Source organism: Pongo abelii, chromosome 3 (assembly GCF_028885655.2).
Source record: "Pongo abelii isolate AG06213 chromosome 3, NHGRI_mPonAbe1-v2.0_pri, whole genome shotgun sequence".
Classification (NCBI taxonomy): domain Eukaryota; kingdom Metazoa; phylum Chordata; class Mammalia; order Primates; family Hominidae; genus Pongo; species Pongo abelii.
The window spans coordinates 136,784,365-136,808,092 of record NC_071988.2 but is presented as its reverse complement, the minus strand read 5'-3'; the positions used below and the strand labels follow the sequence as shown (position 1 = coordinate 136,808,092).

At 33.8% G+C, this 23,728-nt stretch overlaps 1 protein-coding gene across 5 annotated transcripts in view; it reads left to right on the top strand.

Annotated features, from left to right (window-relative positions):
* Positions 1-23,728, top strand: part of NDST4 (N-deacetylase and N-sulfotransferase 4) — a 289,322-nt gene that overhangs the window by 138,475 nt on the left and 127,119 nt on the right. For all 5 annotated transcript variants that reach the window (XM_054554391.2, XM_024246116.3, XM_054554392.2 and 2 more), the window contains 2 exons: positions 1,671-1,758; positions 8,277-8,431. In XM_054554391.2, coding sequence (XP_054410366.1) covers positions 1,671-1,758; positions 8,277-8,431 — 243 coding nt within the window. The remainder of the gene's footprint in view (positions 1-1,670; positions 1,759-8,276; positions 8,432-23,728) is intronic.

Sequence of the window (23,728 nt, the reverse complement as noted above, 5' to 3'; positions counted from 1 at the left end):
CTAAACAATTTGCATGCCTTAGCCAATGTAATTCTCCTAATAATAGTATAAAATAAATTTTCAAAAGTACCCCATTTCACAGATAAATAAATGCAGAATAATGAATGACTTCAAGAACTTAAAGGAAGAAAGATAAGTGGTTGAAATTGGAGTGGTGAGGGGAATAGCAGACGGGAGAATTTTTTTAAAAAATCAAGATAAGGAGACTCAGAAATTGTGCGTGGAATACAACCAAAAAAAGCCAGAAAAGGGAACTCACTAAGGGAAATAATACATAATGTTCTTATTTTAAGGCTGTATTCCAGAGCATTTACCAACATGTTCAACCAGTTCAATACATTTTTATCTCAACTGTTTTTAATATTTAGTTTAATCTCTATGAGAAATGCATTTTTAATATTTTGTAGAACTCAGTTAAGCTAGTGGTTCTATTTTTGCCTTTGTCTACTTAGTTGATAAGATTTAATAATGTTGAACATGATAACACCCAGTCTAATTGTGGTCTTGGATAACCATTGACTATATATTTTGTCAACATTTTAGTTACTTAGTCATTTTTTTAATCAAATTAATGTGCAGGAGACTCCTTTCATTGTAAAGGAATAAACAGTTAGGTTCACAAGTCTTTGAAACAAATGCTTAGTCACCATGACTAATGGAAAAAAATTGTTTGACCTCTGACTCCTTAGTCTCCATAGCAGATGGATAGGAGTAATCAAAAATCATTCTTATTATTAATATCTCTTGTTTGAAATTAGCTTCTCATTTTAATCAGAACAAAGTATGTCCTCTTTAAAAATCCATTAAAAATAGAAAAAGCATTCTGAATCAATATGCAGACCAGTAAGCAAACTAAAAAGCCCAAGGATATAAGAGATCTGAATTATGCTACAAATTTTGACATAGGAATAATGGCCGTGAAAGGATTGGCAACAAATTTACATAACTAATTCTGTGTCATTATTAGCAATGTGTTATTATCCTGTCCACGAACCAGAATTTCACATAGTATAATTCCAAATCTAGAAAGTAGGGAAATGTTTGTCACATTTAGAAAATTTCTGTTATGGAATTAATAACAAAAAGGGGTATCTATTTTTACATGTTCTTCCCTTTTTCATAACTAGGTTTGCAAGCAATGTACTATAAAATACACATTCCTCTTTAGTTTGTAAGGTAAAAACCCAAGCTTTCAATTTAATAATTATGCCTTTAAAAATGATGAGGGAAGTGGTCCAGTTAAATAAAATATTAAATTGCAGTTCAAACAAAAGTTATCCTCCTATTGCTTACCAAGAAAACAGGACTTGTCTGCATTCAACAATTCTGAAAAATTTTCACCACATAAAGGAAGTATAATAATCCAAAGTTCAAGAAATGTCTCACACAGAAATGAAAAATGATTTCAGTGCTGTGGAGTTGGACAATTGCCTCTTAGCAGTGCAAAATGTGCTTAGGACTTAACTGTTTCATAATATGGTGACCTTCAATAAAAATAATGACAATAATAATTATAATACCTGAAATATGAATACCACATAACAGCACCCATCAAAAACAAGAAAGCCCATATCATTTTGTTTTACTCATGCATACACATTTGCAAAAGAGGCATCCCAAAACTTCATATTTATTTTTCTAAAATCATGTTAATTTCTTATTTATTTCAGGCATTACTAGAGACTCAAAATTTACTGCGCACTCAGGTTGCAAATTTTACCTTCAACCTTGGATTTTCAGGGAAGTTTTACCACACAGGTAAGAAGGAGCTTTGTGTTCTCAGGCAGCTACATATAAATAGGAAATACAATTTTGAATGATTCATAAGTGGTAGAAATAGATTCTCCAGATTGATTATGGGAAAATCTTGGGCACATTATTTGAGTAGCCAAATCCAAAATCAATGAGCATATTTACTTTGGCAAATACTGTTAAAATCAAGGGCAAAAGAGAAAGAGAATTGACTTTTTCAACTCATTTTTTTAAAAATAGAAAGCATAACCACTGTACTGAGTATGACTGTGCATCTTGTTTCTCAGCACAGTATGGGTAGAAGGCATAGTAATAATGATAATGAGAATACTACTAATAATAATTGACAGAATTTTAAAATTATCAAATAGTTGATGTGATAGATACTTTTGTACATATTATTTTCCTTTGGAAAACATCCGATGATAGAGAGAAACTTTAAGGTCTCGATGAAATGTAATAGACTCTAAACTTGTTAGTTTACCTTCCCTTGCAGGATTTTTTCCCTAAAACAATATTACCACTAATTTGGCCTAACATATACTAAAATCATCACAATTAGACTTGTATTTCTTTCCATCTCTATCCAGCCACAATTGTACTTATGTCCAGTCTCACCCTCTAAATAAATTCTTAAAATGTGATTGCTATTCATGTGCTGTGTTCTGATATTCCTTACTTCTTTACTTACCCTCACCTCCAAAATGCTGACTTTTTATTTTCTGAATATTAGCATTGAAATAACTGGTACCGTTTTAGAGAAAGCTATGTTAATAAAATTGATTGTCTTTGACAAAAAGAGTACTAAACTATGTGTTGGGGCCTGTGTTAGGGGAATACCTATAATCTGCTTCTATTTGTGCATCCATGCTGTGAACTGATTGCTTTGTTTAGAACTTTGCACTGTTGTTGTTTCACAGCACCTTAGCGAAAACATGTCACAGTATTTATTCTGTATCCATGTATGCAATTTGTTAACTTATTAAAATATTCTATTCAAAGGTAGTCTTTAGTTTTCATAAATACCTTGTTTACTAAATGAGGCTTTTTAATGTAAAAGCTCAATATGGTTTGTTAGAATACTGAAATAACAATGTCTTATTGGCTTTTCCTTGATGCTTTTTTTTCTCCTGCTTTGAAACATGTAAATCTGCTTAAAGTAATAGAAGGAAAATTAGTATGTACACCAGTTGATAAATCAAATGATTTCATATTTTAAAAGGATGTTTTGCAGAAAGAGATTTGGGTCATCATATCTGCACAGGCAAAGCAATTTCAGCTTACAATTTTGAAAATAGACATGGTTTTGTAAATCTTTTCAAAAGCTCCCTCAAGAAATGATTTCAGACTGAAGAAGCTCTGACTATGAAGTTATAAAGCAGATAGCTTTAAAGGCTATATCTACTCATTCAGGGGGAAAAATTATGGGATTATTCGGAGTTCATATACAAACAATACTATTTTGTCTTAAATAGCTGTAGATTGTAAGGAAAGTGATTCTTTTGGCTGAAATATATCTGGATAACTGCCTCAGTTTTTATTTACTTTTCATACTCAGACCTATTAAATGTGCCAGACATTTGCAAAGTTAATGTTGTAGAGGTTATACCACTTCCCATTTCTTCTCTAAAACACTGGACATGCACAGAGTACACAACCACTGGGAAATGAGCAGCACACCAGTCAGTATCACAGAAATAGTTATTGAAGAAGGACAGTAAAAAAGAAAGATGTATTTTAATTATATCTTTTAAGCAGACATTATTGACTCTGTGTTGAAACCAGTATAACAAAAATAATAGAATAGTTTGTGCTGTAATACTGTGGTGATAGTACACTTTAGAGAATAAGCAATATTTATAAATCTATAGATTTTAGAAGTTTAATTTCTTTCACATAAATATGTCATTTTTATTTAATTGATATATTTACTTCATTTGTAGGATCATTGAAATGCGCCTGTAACGTATTTCAAGAGTGCCATCAAAATTATATGAATACTTATTAATGCACTCAGGGATATTAAAGTTTCTTCTGGAGCTGAGTTACACAACGTGATACCCTTTCAGATATCAGAAAGACGTGCCTTACCCCTATCTTGTCACATTTCTATATGGAGATTTCACATTTTAGAAAAAACAATTGCAAATCAAGGAGGTGCATTCCTTACATGTGCACCTGGCTGTGATGTGTAACCATGAGGAGATGGCCTTCTCGGGCTGACTGTCTCTGTTCTCTCCCAGAATGATCTGATTTCCCAATGTGTGAGGATGCTGATGGATGAGCCTCATTGTTTTGAAGACATTTAGTCACATATGCCCAGTGTAATAATGATTGATTCTGCATTTCTTAGACTGCTTCACTTATTTGTATTTCTGATGTATTCTTTCGTGTTCAGTTTCTCTGTCCTTCACAAACTAAAAACAATCTCACCCCAAAAGGGCATACCACCAAGCTTTTCCTAAAGTCGTTCACCCACAGGTGCCAAATTGAAAGAGGAAGGGCATAGTGCAGATTAAATGGAAAAAAAAAATAAAAGCATGGAGTTTAGAATGAAATATCTTAGTCTGGAAATATTTAGATTTTGAATGAAATTGCATAACAAAAGCTTAACTGAGAAATAAAGACATTATAGTATTCAGATGCCTTCTTTGAAAGAGGAGCTACCCACTGTATTTTGCCAGGGACATGATTTCTGGTGGCAATCATTGCTGTTCTTTGGAATTAAATGTGACCCAATCAATAATTAATTCATGAATAATGTTTGCAAATTGAATTAACATTGGTCTTTTCCAAGAGAGATTATTTTATGAAAAATAGCATTTTCTACAAAATCATTAACTTTCAAGCATGACAGTAAGTAAAGTGTTACATTTTTACCCCTTCTGTGATTTTTTTGTGTGTATGTTGCTTTTCTGTGTGGAGTATTAGTTAAAAGACCTGATACTGGTAACAAACTTTATGTTCAAATCCAGATTCTGACATTTTGCTAGCATTTGAACACAGTTTACTTAAATTTTCCGTGCCTCAGTTTATATATCTACCAAATGGGGATAATAATATTTCTTTTATTAGGAGCAATGCCTAGCATGTTACAAGTGCTATGTAAATGTTTATTATTAATTTTAAAATTATTTTCATATAAGATTCAAATATTATCAAAAGGTAAATAGTAGACAATTCATATGGCACTATTTTCTAATTTTGGAACAATAGGTAGCTGTTAATCAATGTTTATCATCCCACAGTTCTTTATATTTAGTATAATATTTAAAAGTAGTTTATTCTATCCCCACATATATGGAACAATGCCATGTTCGATGTACAAGGAAAATTAGAAAATATCTCAATATTTAGAAATTATAATATTTTATACAAATTACACAAATATAAGGTAGAAATTTTTACAAAAGAGAAAATACATACACTGAAATTATATATATCTTATTGTAATTTAATAACCGTACTTTTAAGGAAATTAACTGTAGGGCAAAATTATTCTTATTTTGGCAGACTTAAAGAAATTTTGGAAGCATACTTTTATCTCACAACAGATTCTCCAAAAGTGATAGTAAAGAAACAAACTCTTCATGTATTTTGCTTCTGAATTAAAACATTTTTTATTCATTGATAATTAGGAAATGTAAAAAAAAATTTTAATAAGAGCAAAAAGTATTTTTTTCATTAATAATTATCTAGACCAGGATCTAGATCAGATTAGAAGTGAAAGCTTTAATTTGAGCACAGATATTTTAATGGTCTGTAACGTGCTAATCTGGTCACATATAAACTGCAAAAGATATTTCCACATATAATTTAAGTATATATTAGGTACAGAAAAATAAATGTGCTAATCTGGTCACATATAAACTGCAAATGATATTTCCACATATAATTTAAGTATATATTAGGTACAGAACAATAAATGTTTACAGGAAGTCCAAAATGTAATACTTTCATCTAGTTGGATTTAAAATCATTTGAGATTCTGCTGCTGTCCCTCAGTATGGCTTAGTATCATATTTTTTATTAAGCTGTTTCCAGTGTCAAAGGGTTGCCTCATGTGGCTTTGAATTATATGACCAGCATAAAACAAGAGAAAAGCTGACAAAAATTAATCCATGATGCAAACAAAAGGAAAGTTTTAAACGTTACTCTCAGTCTTTTTGAGGGTGTTTATAAATTAACATAATCTCTAACATAAAAATTGCTAAGATTTTATGATCAGTCATGCATCTGTTTCTATCAATAGTCCACAAAATTGTCTTTAAATTGAGTAATTGACCTCCTACCTGGTCAAGTGTGCATTATGTGTTTCCTGCCACTTGCAATAATGATCAGCAGAGTTTAAAATGAATGGAAGCATTTTTCAAACACTCTGTATTCAAAACACAACAAGATAATTCCAGGAGGGTGGGAGAACTATTAATTCTTTCATCATATTTGACATAATGTAACTCTTTCTAATCTGTGCCTCAATTTGCTAAAATATGACTATGAGAAACATATGAACACCTCATCTGAGGAAGCGATAAACTCTTCTTCATTTGAATTTTAATATTTCGTATTCTTAATATATTTAAAAAGTCAATGAATTATGAGTCTGTAATATTAACACTGTTAGCTAAAACAAAAATTAAGAAATCTTCTGCTCATCTTAATTATAGGACTTTATTCCTTTCAAAATTTCTAATAGAAATAGAATTTCTTTACTCTGTGTAGTAGCATTGAAGGTGCCAAAGCCCTAATTAAACCTGAAGGTCCTTATACCTTTCAAAGATTATGAATTATGAACTGTATTCCAGGAACAGTGAGTATACCTAAAAGAAAGAAGTTGCCATATACTTTGGTGGCCATGTGAAGCTGCTAAATCCACTGACTTTGTTAAATATAGACTAAATTAAATTATTCACTTATGCACTGCTCTGGATAAGTGGTGTGTTACAGTACAAGGTAAAGGGATCCAGTCCCTGACTTTAAGAAATTTATAATCTAGGCAGGCAAAGTTTCTAAAACAGTGTGAATACATATAAATTCAAAACGCGGCAAGTATAAAGCAATAGATAGAATTTTTAAGGCAACCCTAATATTCAAAAAGTGCTTACTATTTGCAAGTCACAATATTAAGTGCTTTAATAAATTGATCTCATCAACTCTTCACTAAGACCCTGTAAGACAGGTATTTATAATCCTATTTTAAAACAGGGAACTAAGACCTAGAGAGGTTAACTTGTCCAAGATCACATAGTTAATTAAGTGGCAAAACTAGAGACTCTGCTCCAAGTACTGAGTGACAGTTACATGTTTTAATCCTTTCATGGAGCTAGTTTGATGACCCTGGAAGTCTTTGTTTTAAGACACACACATGGAACATTCAGAGAAAATCCTTATAAACATCTTTAATATTTATTCCCTAAATTTAAGTAAAAAATAAAAATAAAAAATCAAACACCCATCTGTAAAACATATTCTTTTGTGAGAGAATAAACCAAATAATACACCCCACACTATAAGCCAGGACTTATTCTTTTACTTTACTTACATAGTTAAGTAGTAAGAGAGCAAGCAGGAATTAATTCTTATATTATCGATTCACAACATTTGTAAATTCAGCTGTATATAGTAAAATTGTACAAAATCATATGAAAACCCTGTCATTTGTGGATATTCTTGGATAGCTGCAATATAATTAATTCTCTTAGAAGTAAGTTGTTTTTTATCTTAACTGTGGCATAACAATGTTTTTTGTTTTTATTTCCTATGTATTGGGTGCTGTTAACAAATTTTCCCAAAAGAAGAAGAGAAAGTGATACTAGTTTTAAATTCTCAAGTCACACATATTATAAAGTTATCAGATCCATTGTTTAGTTTTTATGAAATGTTTATATTAAAATGGGAAATTTGATACGTATAACATTAAGTGAAAAATGTAAGCATGCAAAAATATTAGTACAGCAAGAGCTGAACTTTTAAAATATAAGTAGAAAAAGATTTTTGAAAATAATACAAAAATGTTTCTACTGGTTAGCTCTAGAAGATGGTCTTACAGGTTTTTTTGTTGTTTTTGCGTTTGTTTTTGGGCTTTGTAAATTACTTGCCTATGCTTTCCACATTTCTTTAATAAACATATTTATGTAATCAGAAAAAAAATAACAAATTTTATGAGTTAAAATTTATGTTCAATTATTTGAGAATTACCCTTAACATTTAAGGGTAAAAAAATATGTTAGGGTATAAAATATATACAAGGGTATAACATATATGTAAGGGTATAAAATACCCTTAAATTCTAAATTAAACAACTGTCTGACCTGGGGCCAGCCATGCCTACACACCCCATCCTAATCCCAAGTTCCCTTGCCTTTGATTCATTTTAAACTGTGGTCTTTTATTCTGATTTAAAAAGTCCACAGAATTGGATATATGTATTAGCAGCATGAAAAATTAACATAAATCTGACAAAAATAACCTTTAAGATAGTAAGAAATTTTCACCAAAGTTATTTTTAACTTTATGTTTTAAAGGGACTGAAGAGGAAGATGAAGGAGATGACCTTTTACTTCGGTCTGTGGATGAGTTCTGGTGGTTTCCTCACATGTGGAGCCACATGCAGCCCCACCTCTTCCACAATGAGTCATCTTTAGTAGAGCAGATGATTCTCAACAAGGAATTTGCACTGGTGAGCACATTTTATTGTGGTATCTTTTGAACTATAAATTGTGATCTTGTGGTGGAAGTGTAAAATTAATGTATTGGATTGAATATGATAGAAATAGAATAAAATATAATATCAGGGTGCATCATATGTATTGAGGGTACATATAACTTTGTGATATTTTGTTTCAGGCAAGTGTGTATATGTAAAGGGCCATTATGTAATTATATAGAAAATATATTTCAAAAAGTAAGTTATTTTCAGAAAGCTTTCAACTCCTGTTTTATGAGATGACTATTCTTGTATCTATGAAGACAAAAAAATAGTACAACTTTCATTCTTGGTGCAATGTAATTAACCATTCAAAAATAATTTATTGCTTAACATCACTAATCATTAGAGAAATACAAATCAAAACCACAATGAGACACCTTCTCATTCCAATCAGAATAACAGTTATTTAAAAAGTCAAAAACAACAGATGTTGGCAATGTTGCAGAGGAAAAGAGAACACTTACACACTGCTGGTGGAAATATAAATTAGTATAGCCATTGTGGAAAGCAGTATGACAATTTCTCAAAGAACTTAAAACAGAAGTACCATTTGATTGAGCAATCCCATTATTAGGCATATGCCAAAGAAGTATAAATTATTCTATCATAAAGACGCACACACATGTTCATCACAGAGCTATTCACAACAGCAAAGTCATGGAATCAACCTAAATGCCTATCAACAGTAGATTGGATAAAGAAAATGTGGTCCATATGCACCATGGAACACTATGCAGCCATAAAAAAAAAATGAGATTATGTCCTTTGCAGCAACATGGATGGGGCTAGAGGCCATAATCCTAAGCAAACTGACACAGGAACAGAAAACCAAACACTGCATGTTGGCACTTATGAGTGTGAGCTAAACACTGAGCACACATGGACACAAAGAAGGGAACACCAAACCCTGGAGCCTGCTTGAGTGTGGAGGGAGAGGATGGAAAAACTACCTGTCTGATACTATGCTTATCACTTGGGTGACAAAATAATCTGTACACTGAAACTCCATGACACAATTTATCTATATCATAAACCTGCACATAGCCCTGGACTATTTTTTAAATATAGTTTAAAAAATCATTTGTTGCAAGAATGAAGGAAGAAAAGAATGAGTTGAATGTTTGGAGCCGTGACTCTAAACCAGTGGCTCTCATATTTTAGTGTGATCTATTTCACCTAGAAGACTTCTGAAACACAGACTGCTTGGTCCATTAGCAGAGTTTCTGATTCAGTAGATCTGCAGAGAGGCCTGACAATTTGCATTTCAGAAACTTCCCAGATGATCCCCATGATTCTACACTAACAATCACTTGCTCTAGATGAGGGGCTGGAAAATTATGACCTTTAATCCAATTCTGGAGTGCTACTTGCTTTTTATGATCCCTGAGCTAAGAAAGCCTTTTTTAAAAACATTTCTTAATAATTCAAATGAAAAGTAAACAATCAAAGGAACAGTGATAATTTGTGGCATGTAAAAATTATATAAAATTTACATTTAAATGTTCATAAATAAAATTTTGTTGGAACACTGCCACACTCATTCCTTTATGAATTGCCTGCAGCTGCTTTCACATTGCAATGGCAGAGTTGAATGGCAGGTTGTGAAAGAGATCTTACGGTCCACAAAGCCGAAAATATTTTTATCTCAACCTTTACCAAAAAAAAGTTTGCTCAACCCTGCTCTAGACATTAATTAAGCCATGTATTCCTTTAAGAATCTAACAAAAGACAGAAACATTTTCCCTTGAAAAATGCTCAGATGCACATTCTCACATCTTCATCCAATGGGACATACAATCACAAAGGGTTTGTGAATCCACCAAAGAACCTAGTTCCTAGTTAGGAACTCCTAACTTAAACTGTTGTGATTCATTAGTACTGTGTGATTTACTGATATTTTCGTTGTTTTAAGCCATCTTTGGAAGCATAGCCCAAGTCAAATTAATACTATGATATGTCATAAAGTTATGCCCAGTTGCTAAGCTAATAGCTCATCACTCTTTGAGTCTCTAAATCCCCAGACCAATGTCAGATCTGCACACAGGATTCTTAGTAGTAAATGTAGAAAGCATAAAAAGCAGTTAAGATCAAGGACTCAGGCACCAGATTATCTGTTTGAATCCTCACCTTCCATTGACGGTTGCTTGACCTTGAACAAATGACTTAGATTCTCTATGTCTGTTTCTCCATTTATAAAACTGAGGATAATGGTAACAACTACCTCATGGAATTGCTGGCAGGATATACATAATGTGCTTAGAGCAGCGGCTGGCCCACAGTAAGCATTCAATAGTGTTAATTAACCAATTATGACCTTTCTAAATACAGAGGAGCATGCAGTTACATCTTGCTTTTAAAATGCCTAATTTTTTAAAAAAAAAATATGGATTTACAAGGGGTCATTTTTTTACTTAACTTTTAGGAAATGTCTCATAAATGTGGCGCTGCTTCATAGCATTGAAAATTAAGTAAATATTTTCCATTTCAAAAATGAGCTTACCTTGAGTAAGCATGCTAAATTCTCTCAGGACAGTTACCTTGAAAATAAAACATGTTTATCACCTGTCTTAAACTTCCCCCACTTCATTCCACTCCACTCCTACTCTAGAGCCTTGCTCTTTAGGGATATAGGTTATATTTCATAATGGTTGATTTCACCTGTTTGTGTAATTTCTTTTTTAAGAGCCATACTGAGAGCTCTGGGAAGACTCAGATGTAATTGCTTTGTAATGAAATGTTGAAAGCGATTTAGAGTCCATTCAGAGTAATTACATTTGTTTAGTCAGCATGGCTAGAAACTACACTTATTCCTATAAATATATTGTGTAAAAAATCTTATTGTATTTTACATAGTCAAAATATTACGACTAAAATGAAGTCTGTTAAACATACATCATACTGAAATGACACTGTCCTTTTCCTTCTGGAGTTCAGCTCAATAAAACTCAAGACTCTTCAAGCAGTGACATTCAGAACCCCACCTTTACTGTCAACATAACATGACAATATTTGTGCTATCCAGAGAGCCAAGAGATATATCTCTTATTAAATTATTATCTTTTCACATCCAGCTGACACTTTAGAGTCATCAACAGTATCAAGATAGGATAGGATAGCAGAAACACTAACTGGATATTGGTGGAGTAAATTTTAGTCCTGACTGCTAGTAACAAGTTCTGATAAAATTGGCAACTTATTTAACGTCTTTATATCTCACTTTCTTCTCTCAAAATAGTAATGACTTGCTCTTTCATTCTCTAAACTACAAAGTTTTTAGATAATTAATTTACATCAACTCTTCTGCCAACCAAAGGCACTGGACCAGATAATGCTACTGATCAATTTCAGTTTTAAAATTCTGTGATCATTTGTGGATTACATCGGTCCACAAATTTGGAATGAACATCGTGAAATCCTTATCTAGTTGGAATTGAAGCAATTATGAGAAAATATTTTCAAACTAAATGAACAATTCATACAGATAAAAATCAAAAGTCTTTAAACCCTTTTTTTAAGTTCTATTCTGACATTCCTCATTATCCCTTGATATGATCTTGGCTGTCAGAGGGATTGTCAGTCTCAAAAGCACATTTGTTCTCATAGCAGTTCCAAAAATGATTCAAACATATTCAGATATATTAATAGCTTGATATTGATATTTCAAATTAGTTTTTTTTTTAAATACAATCTATCTGAGTGGTTTCATTTGTGGAATTTCTCTGAAATCTTTCTGGATGGAGTTTATTTTCTCTTGTAATATGTTTAAAAATCATGAGAGAAACACATTGCCACATTTCATCATGTTGGAAGAGGCCTTATTAATATAAAACATTGTTATTGTTATAGCTTCATCCATACACACACACATATGCCATGTGAATATGTATATGCGTGTGGGAGTTATGTGTATGTATATGCTTAATCCATGAGCACCAATGTATGCAGTGGGGGTGTACATGTGTATGGATGTGTTATGCTTACTCCATGCACATATATGTCATGTGTATATGTGTGTGTGTTTGTATACAGGATCTTAGTCTAATGACAAGCATAGTCAGCCGAAATATGGCAGTTACAAGATACTCTTCTTAGTATGGCAGTAGGGTGGAGAAAAATACTTTTGGTTCTTTTTCCTTCAATAACTCATAGATCTTTGCTGCTATTCAGTTGCTTGAGTGTGTCAATAAATAGATGGAAAGCTTCAATAACAACAATAGATGAATGAAGGCTAAAGAGAACTAGAAACATTGGCCAACATGAAAACACTAATAAAAAAATTACAAAAATTATTCCCAGTTTAACCTATAGCTATTTTCCAACCATAGAAAGAAAAGTGCATATACCATACACTAAACTGTTTACTTTTATTCCACAATAGACTTGAAAAAAAGTTAAAAAATTGTATTTTGTTGTTTTAAGTTTTACATATAAACTCATTAAAGTTTTCAAGCCAGTAGGGCTTTTCAGTTCACTAATAGTTGCAGACATGAAATATCCTGAAGGTATAAGTATCAAGTTTTTGTCTTTAATATTGACATTTTCAATGATGGTGTGAATTTTACTTGCTATGTTATTGAGCATTCTGGTACCATTTTCATGACTAAGTGAAGATTCTTGAAATAAAGACATAGGATTTCAAATTCTGATTTTAAAAAGCTACACATATTTATGAAATCTATATAACTTTTTTCATAATTACACAATATTCATGAAGCAAAAAATGCTGACATTTAAATTGTTCTCATAAAAACACAAATCTATTAAAGGGAGACTATGGAAAATGCTTAAATGTCATAATAGGCTGCACACTCAATCAGCTATTTAGGTGTCATATTCAAAAGAAATAAAGCAATATGATAGCAAATTAATAGTATAATGAAACAAACTGTGAGCTTTCTTTCAATGTTGGAAATGCTTTACAGTATTTTTACTGGATTATCCAGTTTACAGCCTTGTATTATGCCACAAATGCAAGATGTCAGAAAAAAAAACTGATAATAACTTATAGAGTATTGAAAGGTAGGGAATTTAGAGAAGATAAGGATATTTACACTAAAACAAAATTGTGAACAAATATGCAACAAAAATTCACAATGAACAAATAGTGTATTTTGGAGGTTCAATAACAAATAAAACAATCTTTATGCTCAAGAGTGGGCCCACATGTGCAGGAAAGATTTAGATTAAATCACAGTAATAAAAAACCCTGAAGCACCACGGCACTGAAAAAAGAAGGAAATTCTGTAACACGTGACAACATGGATGAACCTTGAGGGCATTATGCTAAGTGAAATACGCCAGTCACAGAAAGACAAGTACTGTATAATTCCACTTATATAAGGTGTCTAAAATAGTCAAATTGGTAGTATCAAAGAGTGAAATGGTGGTTTTCAGGGGCTGAGGGAAATGAGAAAAGAGGATTTAATAACCAAGGGTCATTAAGTTTTAGTCAAGATGAATAAGTTCTAGAGATCTGCCATACAACGTTGTGTTTACAGCCAATAATAATATTGCATACTTACAAATTTGTCAGAAAGGTAGATATCATGTTAATTGTTCTTACCACAATAAAATAAAATAATAAAACATTTTTTGGCAATTGAACAAGATCTTGAGATATTATATGGAAAACCTGTCAATTTAGTACAAATTTCTATGTAAATTACTTCAGTAATTGAGTGCATTAGTTGAACATTCAGATATCTTAGATATTGTTTAGTAACAAATTACTTAGACTATAAAGACCTAGACACACATTAATTATTTAACAGTTTATGTAAGTCAGGAAGTTGAGTATGACATAACTGGATCCTGCAGTTCAGGATTTCTCACAGATGTCAATCAAGGTGTCAGCTGAGGTGGCAGTCATTTCAAGGCTCAACTGGAGTGTGGACCTGCCGCCAAGCTCACATGGTTATTGGCAAGATTCAGCTCCTCACAAGCTGTTGGATTGATTGAAGACCTCAATTTCCCACCAGCTGCTGCCCGGGTCTGCCCTGTGTTCCTTGCCATGTGGGTCATTCAGGATGGCAGCTCACAACACAATAATTGGCTTCATTAGAGCTAAGGCTCTGAGAGAGGAAGAGAAAAAGAGACAGACTGATTCAGAGTCTTTTATTATATAAATATCAGAAGCAATACCTCTTCATTTATACCATATACTCTTCAGGAGAAGCCAGTCACTAGGTCTAGCACATACTCAAAAAAAGGGAAAATAAAAAATAAAGGGAATACCAGGAGACAGCGATAACTAACTGGAAGACATTATAGAAGCTGCCTATCACATCTAACTAGAAATAAGAAATACAGAGGATCCTGTATGATATAACTCACACTTATTATTGCATTAATTTAAAAATATTTGCATATTAACTAAAGCCTAATATTTTTCCTCAAGGTTAATGTCAATTACATCCTTCAAAGCCATAAATATTGAGTTCATCTATTACCTCTCTTTCTCTCATCTAATCCATTGCCTCTACTTGAAAATGTATTTAGAACTAATTAATTTGACTTCTTACCACTTCTACTATCAATCAACTTAGTGCGAGTTACCATTGTATCATTTTAGCAGCTTTATTGATATTGGTATTAATATATCATAAGGTTCACCCATGTAAAGTGTAAACTTCAATGGTTTTCAGTGTATTCACAGATCTGTGCAAACTAACCATAATTTAAGAACATTTTCATCAACTCATTTTTTTTTATTATACTTTAAGTTTTAGGGTACATGTGCACAATGTGCAGGTTAGTTACATACGTATACATGTGCCATGCTTGTGTGCTGCACCCATTAACTCGTCATTTAGCATTAGGTATATCTCCTAATGCTATCCCTCCCCCCTCCCTCCACCCCACAGCAGTCCCCACAGTGTGATGTTCCCCTTCCTGTGTCCATGTGTTCTCATTGTTCAATTCCCATCTATGAGTGAGAATATACGGTGTTTGGTTTTTTGTCCTTGTGATAGTTTACTGAGAATGATGGTTTCCAATTTCATCCATGTTCCTACAAAGGACATGAACTCATCATTTTTTATGGCTGCATAGTATTCCATGGTGTATATGTGCCACATTTTCTTAATCCAGTCTATCATTGTTGGACATTTGGGTTGGTTCCAAGTCTTTGCCATTGTGAATAGCGCCGCAATAAAAAAATACCCCTTAGCAATCACTTTCCATTTCTCCCCACTCCCTCAACCTAAGCAAATAACTAATTTACTTTGTCTTTGCAGATTTGCTTATACTGGACATGGGATATAAGTAGAATCATACATTACATGATCTTTTTGACTTGATTTTTTCACTTAGCATAATGTTTTTAAGGTTCAAACATGTTGTAACATGTATCAGTACTTCATTCCTTTTTATTGACAAATAATGTCTCATTGCATGGCTATATCATATTTTCTTTATCCATTATATATCCATTCTTTATCAGTTCATAGACATTTGGGTTGTTTTGGGGCTGTTTCCACTGTCTGGCTAGATTTTATAATGCTGCTATGAGCATTCAGGTGCAAGTTTTGTGTGGAGATACGTTTTTATTTCTTTTTAGTATCTACCCAGAAGTGGAATTACTGGGTCAGTAACTTTATGTTTAACATTTTGATGAATAGCCATGCTGTTTCCAAAGTGTGAGCACCATTTTATATTCTACCAGCAATTCATGAGTGTTCCAATGGCTCTCACCAACACTTGTTACTATCTACCTTTATTATAGTCATTCTAGTGGGCATGAAGTGGTTCTTTTCTTTCAATATTATTTTGGCTGTTCTGGGTCTTTTGAATTTCCATATGAATTTTAGGATCATCTTATCAATTTCTGCACAGTAAACAACTGGGATTTTGACAGTGATAGCAGTCAATCTGCAACTCAATTTGGGAAATACAGCTCTTACCAATATTAAGTCTTCTGATACATGAACATGGGTTGTCTTTTCATTTATTTGTGTCTGCTATAATTTCTTTAAACAATATTTTATAATTTTCAGAGTCTAAATTTTGAACTTATTTGATTAAATGCAATCCTAAGTATTTTATTCTTTTTGATGCTATTATAAACAAAAATCTTTTAAAATTCCAATTTTATATTGTTGATTTTTTGTATAGAAGTACAATTGATATTTGTATATGGCTCTTGTAACATCCAAACCTCCAAATTTGCTGAACTCATTTATTATTTTTAGAGTTTTTCAGTGGATTCCTTAGGATTGTCTATACATAAGATTATGTCATGTGCAAACAAATACTTTTACTTCTTCATTCTCAATCTGGCTATATTTTATTTTATTTTATTGTCTAATTGTCCTGACTGTAACTTTCAGTATAATGTTGAATAGAAATGGGGACAAATATCCTTGTTTTATGCCTGGTCTTAAGGGGAAAGTGTGCAGTCTTTCACCATTAGGCATGATGTTAGCTGTAGATTTTTCATAGATACCTATTATCAAGTTGAGGAAGTCTCTGTTTCTGTATGTATCTGCATGTATTTTTATCACAGAAGGATGTTGGATTTGTTACATACTTTTTCAGTGTTTTTTGAGTTAATCATGTGTTTTTCCTCCTTTATTCTCTTGATATGGTATATTACACTAATTGATTTTTAGATGTTAAGCCAACCTTGCATTCCTATGATAGATCCCACTTTGTTATTGCATATACTCAGTTTTGTATATTTTTGAGTTTGATTGCTAGTGCCTTTTTGAGTATTTTTTAAACTCTATTAATAGATATACTGGTCTGTACATTTCTTTTTCTTTAGACATCATTGTTTGGCTTTGATGTCAGGGTAATACTAGCCTCATATAATTAATTGAGAAATATTCTTTGCTCTTCCTTTTTATGTATAAAGGGAGGAGAAGTCATGAATTACAAGCATTAATTATTTTTTGTATGTTTGGTAGAACTCACCTGTTCCTTGCTTTTATTTGTGGGAAGTTTTTAATTTACTAAGTCATTCAATTTACTTATTATAAGTCTATTTATATTTTCTATCTCCACTTGAGTCAATTTCAGTAGTTTGTGTGTGTCTAGACATTTACTAATTTTTTCTAAATTGTCAAATATTTGGCATAGAATGTTCATAGTATTACCTCATGGCAATTATTATTTGTGTAAGGTCAATACTGTTGTCTCCATTTTCATTATTGATTTTACCAGTTTGTTCCTTTTCCCCAACTTGGTCTATCTAAAGTTTTTCCAATTTAGTTGGTCATGTCAAATAACCAAATTTTAATTTTATTGTTTTCCCCTATTGCTTTTCTCTTCTCTATTTCTTTAATTTCTGCTCTAATCTTTATTATTTCTTTCCTTCTAATTGCTTTATATTTAATATGCTTTTCTTCAATGTTTTACAGAGAAATATTAGGTTATTGACTTGAAAGCTTTTTTATTTTTAATAAAGGCATTTTACAGCTATGAATTTCCCTCTAAGCACTAATTTTGCTGCATCTTCTAAGTATTAGTAAGTTGTGTCTTCATTTTTATTCATCTGAAAATATTTCCTAATCTCCCTTGTGATTTATTCCTAGTGGTTGCTTAAGAGTTTCAATACACATTTTAACTTCTCAGAATCTTTTTCAATTTCATAGTGACTTTTCCAGTGAAGTATAGAAACATTATATTTACATAACTCTATTCCTCCCTCCTTCCTTCTTTATTATTGCACATTACATACATATATGTTACAAATTCAGCAATACATTGTTATAGTTTACACTTTATATAATTTTATGTTTTTAAAACTTGAAATAAGAAAGCCGAGAAAGTATATATTTATAGTTTTCTATACAAACTTTCTTCTATGACATTTTTCTACTCTTCATTTGTTCTTGTAAATTAAATACTACTTGGTGTTACTTCCTTACTTCAATATGGCTTTTCTCCCACCTGTCTTTTTTCTGCTGTTATTAAAAATATATTGCATTTACACCTGTTATAGCCCTAGCAATACAATTATATGCATATTGTTTTCTATCATTGCTTTTTAAATCTGATGAGAAGAAAAAAGAAATATATATACCATCTTCCATAAATACATAATTACCTTTACCAACATTCTTTATTTCTTTCTTTTATTTATTTTTTTTCTGCAACCTCTGCCTCCTGGGTTCAAGCAATTTTCCTGCCTTAGCCTCCTGAGTAGCTGGGATTACATGCGCCTGCCACCACACCCAGCTAATTTTTGTATTTTTAGTAGAGACAGGGTTTCACCATGTTGGCCAGGCTGGTCTCAAACTCCTGACCTCATGATCTGCCCACGTTGGCCTCCCAAAGTGCTGGTATTACAGGCATGAGCCACCACTCCCAGCCTTTATTTCTTTATGTTGATTCAAATTACTCTCTGTGGTTATTTGCTTTCAGTCTGAAGAACTACATTTGTAATTTCTTGTAGGAGAGGATTGGCAATGTATTCGCTCAGTTTTGATATATCTGTGAATGTATTTATTTCACTGCTATTTTTGAAAGATAGCTGTGCTAGATATACAGTTACTGATTGCTGTTTTCTTTTTTCTTTGCACTTCCTTCTGGATCCCACAGTTTCTACTGAGAAGTGAATAGTTAATTTTGTGTTTCACTTCTATGTGATGAGTTCTTCTTTTGCTACTTTCAAGATTTGCTGATTGCCTTTGTTTTCAAAATTTTTGTGATGATATATCTGCATATGGACTTCTTTGTTTATTTTAGTTCTAGTTCACTGAGCTTCTTATATGTGTAAATTAATAATTTTCACCAAATTTGCAAAGTTTTTAGGAAATAATTTTTTGAATACCTTTTGTGTTTCTTTTTCTCCCTTCACTCTTTTGATAATCCCATCTCACATATATTGGTGCATTTAATAGTGTCCCACATTTCTTTGAGGCTCTGGTCATTCATTTTTCCTACTTTTTTCCTCTTTATTCTTTAGTTGCATAATCTCATAATCGATTTTCAAGTGTGCTAAATTTTTCTTCTCTTAGCTCAAATTTCTTGTTGAACCCTGATACGGTTTGGCTGTGTCCCCACCCAAATCTTGTCTTGAATTGTAGCTCCCATAATCTCCACGTGTTATGGGAGGGTCCTGGTGGGAGGTAATTGAATCATGAGGACAAGTTTTTCTTATGCTGTTCTCCAGACAGTGAATAAGTCTCATATGCCCTATTGCCTGCCACCATGTAAGATGTGCCTTTGCTCCTCTTTCACCTTCCGTCATGATCATAAGGCTTTCTCAGCCATGTGAAACTGTGAGTCCATTAAACCTCTTTTTCTTTACACATTGCCCAGTCTTGGATTTTTTTCATAGCAGTATGAAAATGAGCTAATACAGTAAATTGATACCAGTGGAGTGGAGCACTGCTTAGAAGTATACCCAAAATTGTGGACGTGACTTTGGAACTGGATAACAGGCAGAGGTTGGAACAGCTTGTTAGGCTCAGAAGAAGAGACGAAATTGTTGAAAATTTTGAAACTTCCTAGAGACTTGTTGAATGGCTTTGACCAAAATACTGATAGTGATCTGGACAATGAAGTCCAGGTTGAAGTGGTCTCAGATGGAAATGAGGAACATGTTACAAACTGTAATAAAGGTGACTTTTGCTATATTTTAGAAAGAGACTGGTGGCATTTTGCCCCTGCCCTAGAGATCTGTGGAACATTGAACTTGAGAGAGATGATTTAGGGTCTCTGGTGGAAGAAATTTCTAAGCACCAAAGTGTTCAAGACGTGACTTTGGTGCTTTTAAAAGCATTCAGTTTTATTCATTCACAAAGATAAGGTTTGGAATTGGAACTTATATTTAAAAGGGAAGCAGAGCATAAAAGTTCAAAAAATTTACAGCCTGACTATGCAATAGAAAAGAAAAACCCATTTTCTGAACAGAAATTCAAGCTGGCTGCAGAAATTTGCATAAGTAACAAGGAACCAAGTGCTAATCACCAAGACAATGGGGAAAATGTCTCCAGTACATGTCATGGCAGCTCCTCCCATCACAAGTCATGAGGCATAGGAGGGAAAAATGGATTCCTGGACTGGAACTAGGGCCTTGCTGTTTTGTGCAGTCTGGGGACTTAATGCCCTTTGTCACAGCCATTGCTAAAATGGGCCAATATACTGCTCAAGCCGTTACTTCAGAGGGTGAAACCCCGAAGGCTTTGCAGCCTACATGTGGTGTTTGATGGAGATTATTGGTCTCAGATGGAGATGTGGAACATGTTACAAACTGTAATAAAGGTGACTCTTGCTATGTTTTTAGAAAGAGACTGGGGGTATCAGATGGAGATGAGGAACATGTTACAAACTGTAATAAAGGTGACTCTTGCTATGCTTTAGAAAGAGACTGGTGGCATTTTGCCCCTGCCCTAGAGAGCTGTGAAACTTTGAACTTAAGAGAGATGATTTAGGGTCTCTGGTCAATAATTAAGTTTTGGGAACCTCCATCAAGATTTCAGAGGATGTATGGAAATGCCTGGATGTCCATGCTGAGGTGTGCTGCAGGGGCAGAGCCCTCATGGAGAATCTGCTAGGGCAGTGAGGAAGGGAAATGTGACGTGGGAGCCCCCACACAGAATCCCCACTGGGGCACTGATTAGTGGAGCTGTGAGAAGAGGGTCACCATCCTCTAGACCCCAGAATGGTAGATCCACCAATGGCTTGCACGATGCACCTGGAAAAGCCACAGACACTCAGGCCAGCCAGTGAAAGCAGCCGGGAAGGGGGCTCTATCCTGCAAAGCCACAGGGGCAGAGCTGCCCAAGACCATGGGAACCCACTTCTTACCTCAGTATGATCTGGATGTGAGACATGGCATCAAAGGAGATCATTTTGGAGCTAAAATTTGATTGCCCTGCTGGATTTTGGACTTTCATGGGCCCATAGTCCCTTTGTTTTGGCCAATTTCTCCCATTTGGAACAGGTGTGTTTACCTAGTATGTATATCCCCATTGTATCTAAGAAGTAAATAATTTGCTTTTGATTTTACAGTCATAGATGGAAGGGGCTTGCCTTGTCTTGGATGAGACTTTGGACTGTGGACTTTTGAGTTAATGCTGAAAGTAATAAAAACTTTGGGGGACTGTTGAGAAGGCATGTTTGGTTTTGAAATGTGAGGACATGAAATTTGGGAGAGGCCAGGAATGATTTGGTTTGGCTGTATCACCACCAAAATCTCATTTTCAATCATTCCCACCTGTCATGGGAAGAACCCAGTGGGAGGTAATTGAATCATGGAGTTGGGTCTTTCCCGTACTATTCTTGTGATAGTGAATAATCTCATGAGATCTGGTGATTTAATAAAAGGGAGATCCCCTACACAATCTCTCTTGCCTGCTACCATGTAAGATGTGACTTTGCTTCTCCTTTGCCTTCTGCCATAGTTGTGAGACCTCCCCAGCCATGTGGAACTGTGAGTCTGTTAAACCTCTTTTTCTTTATAAATTACTCCGTCTTGAGTATTTCTTCATAGAAGTATAAAAATGGACAAATACAAGACCTGTAGTAATTTTTTATTTCAATAATTGTACTTTTCATCTCTAGAATTTTTATTTGACTCTTTATTAATATTTCTATCTCGATATTCTCATTGGATGAGATATTGTCATCATACCTTTGTCTATGTCTTCAGGCCTAGTTTGCTTTAGTTCTTTGAACAAATTTGAAGTCTTTGTCTTCTATGTCTGGCACCTAGCCCTTTAGAGGCAATTTCAATTGCTAGCTTTATTTTCCTGTGGATGAATTACACCACCCTGTTTCTTTGTATATCTTGTATTTTTTAATGGACATTTTAGATAATTTTTGCAGCACTCTTCACACTGATCCCTTCCCTCCATGTTAAGGATGTATTTTTGTTGCCATTTAGTTATTTATTTTTTAAATGGAATGGCTGGATAATTTAAGTGACTCTTTCACTTGAAGTGTGCGGCCTCAATGTTGCTCCTCATAGGGAACATAGTCACTCTTGGACAATAGTGGTTTTAGCATGGCCCTCTTTGACTGTCTTTTCCTAATGTTTTTGTTAAGCTGTCTGCCTCTGGAATAGAGCTTAGTCAGAAGTGAGCCTATACTAATTATCAGCTGTATATTTGATTGCTTTTGACAAAAGGCACTCAGATTATGAGGCTTTTACTAACCCAAAGAGTGTTCCTCTTGGCTACCTGTCTATCTGGTTCTCTCTAAATAGAAAGTTTCTGTTTAGTCAATGATTCACTTGTTTTCTATCTTAATTATGATAACAACAGCCTCCTCCTTACTTGCTTACTGTTAAAATCTCTACTGTTTGAGAGTGAGCTTAGGCTGAAACTTCTTCACACCGTGTCTCAAACAAAGTGTTTCCTTGGGGAGAACATTGAAGATCTCTCTTCTTGAGACCTGCCTCTCTCCCTGAGCAAAACCTCTGTGCCACTGCTCAGAGATAAAGGTAACTACAATTGTCTACTTCTTTCAAAGTAACACCCAGATTCATAGGCAGGGTCCTGGGTTGGGGTAGTAGCCCCTATTACTCTCCGATTTCCTTTCCTGGAATGGAATCAGCACTCCACAATTGAGATGAGGCAAGGGAAAATTAAAATTACAGTATTCTTAGCCTTCTGCACTTAGGGTACAGCTTCTTTTCTATGAGTGGGGCTGCATAGTGGAGGAAAACTCCAGGTCTCAAATTTGCTCTTAACTGGAATAGAACTTCTGCACACAGAGATGCAGAGAGGAGAAATGCCGTGGACTGCCATTTCCAAGGAGAAATCATAAGCCTAGATTTGACACTACAGAGAGATGTGGCCCTATGTTCTTGGCTACACTTACCCAAGGTAAGAATTCTGTTACTCTAAACTGGGGCAGGAAGAGAAAGGAGCAGGTCGTGGCTCACATGCCATCGACTCTCACTGTTCTTACCATTTGTAGTAGATTTTCTTGAATAAATGGTTTTGCATGGTTTATATGCCCTTTTTTCACTTTCCAGATTTTTTAATGTTTTTAAAATAATTTTCACCAGTTATGGGTGTCTCACTGGGAGATGGTCCACAGAGCTCCTCATACCACATCATTGTACAACTCTGCATTCTACTATTCTCTCTTGACTAATTTACGGCAGCAGCATCTTTATTGCTTTTAATTTCCACTCTCGGCCTTTTGAGTCCATTCTCAGCAAAGCAGCGACAGTGATCCTGTTAACATGTAATTTAGATTCTGTCACATTTTGTCTCAAAGCCCTCTAAGCTAACTTAAGATAGCCCACAAGCCCCTAGCAACTGGCCCCTTGTTTCACATGCTGTAAGCTCCCCTCTGGCTTTTCTAATG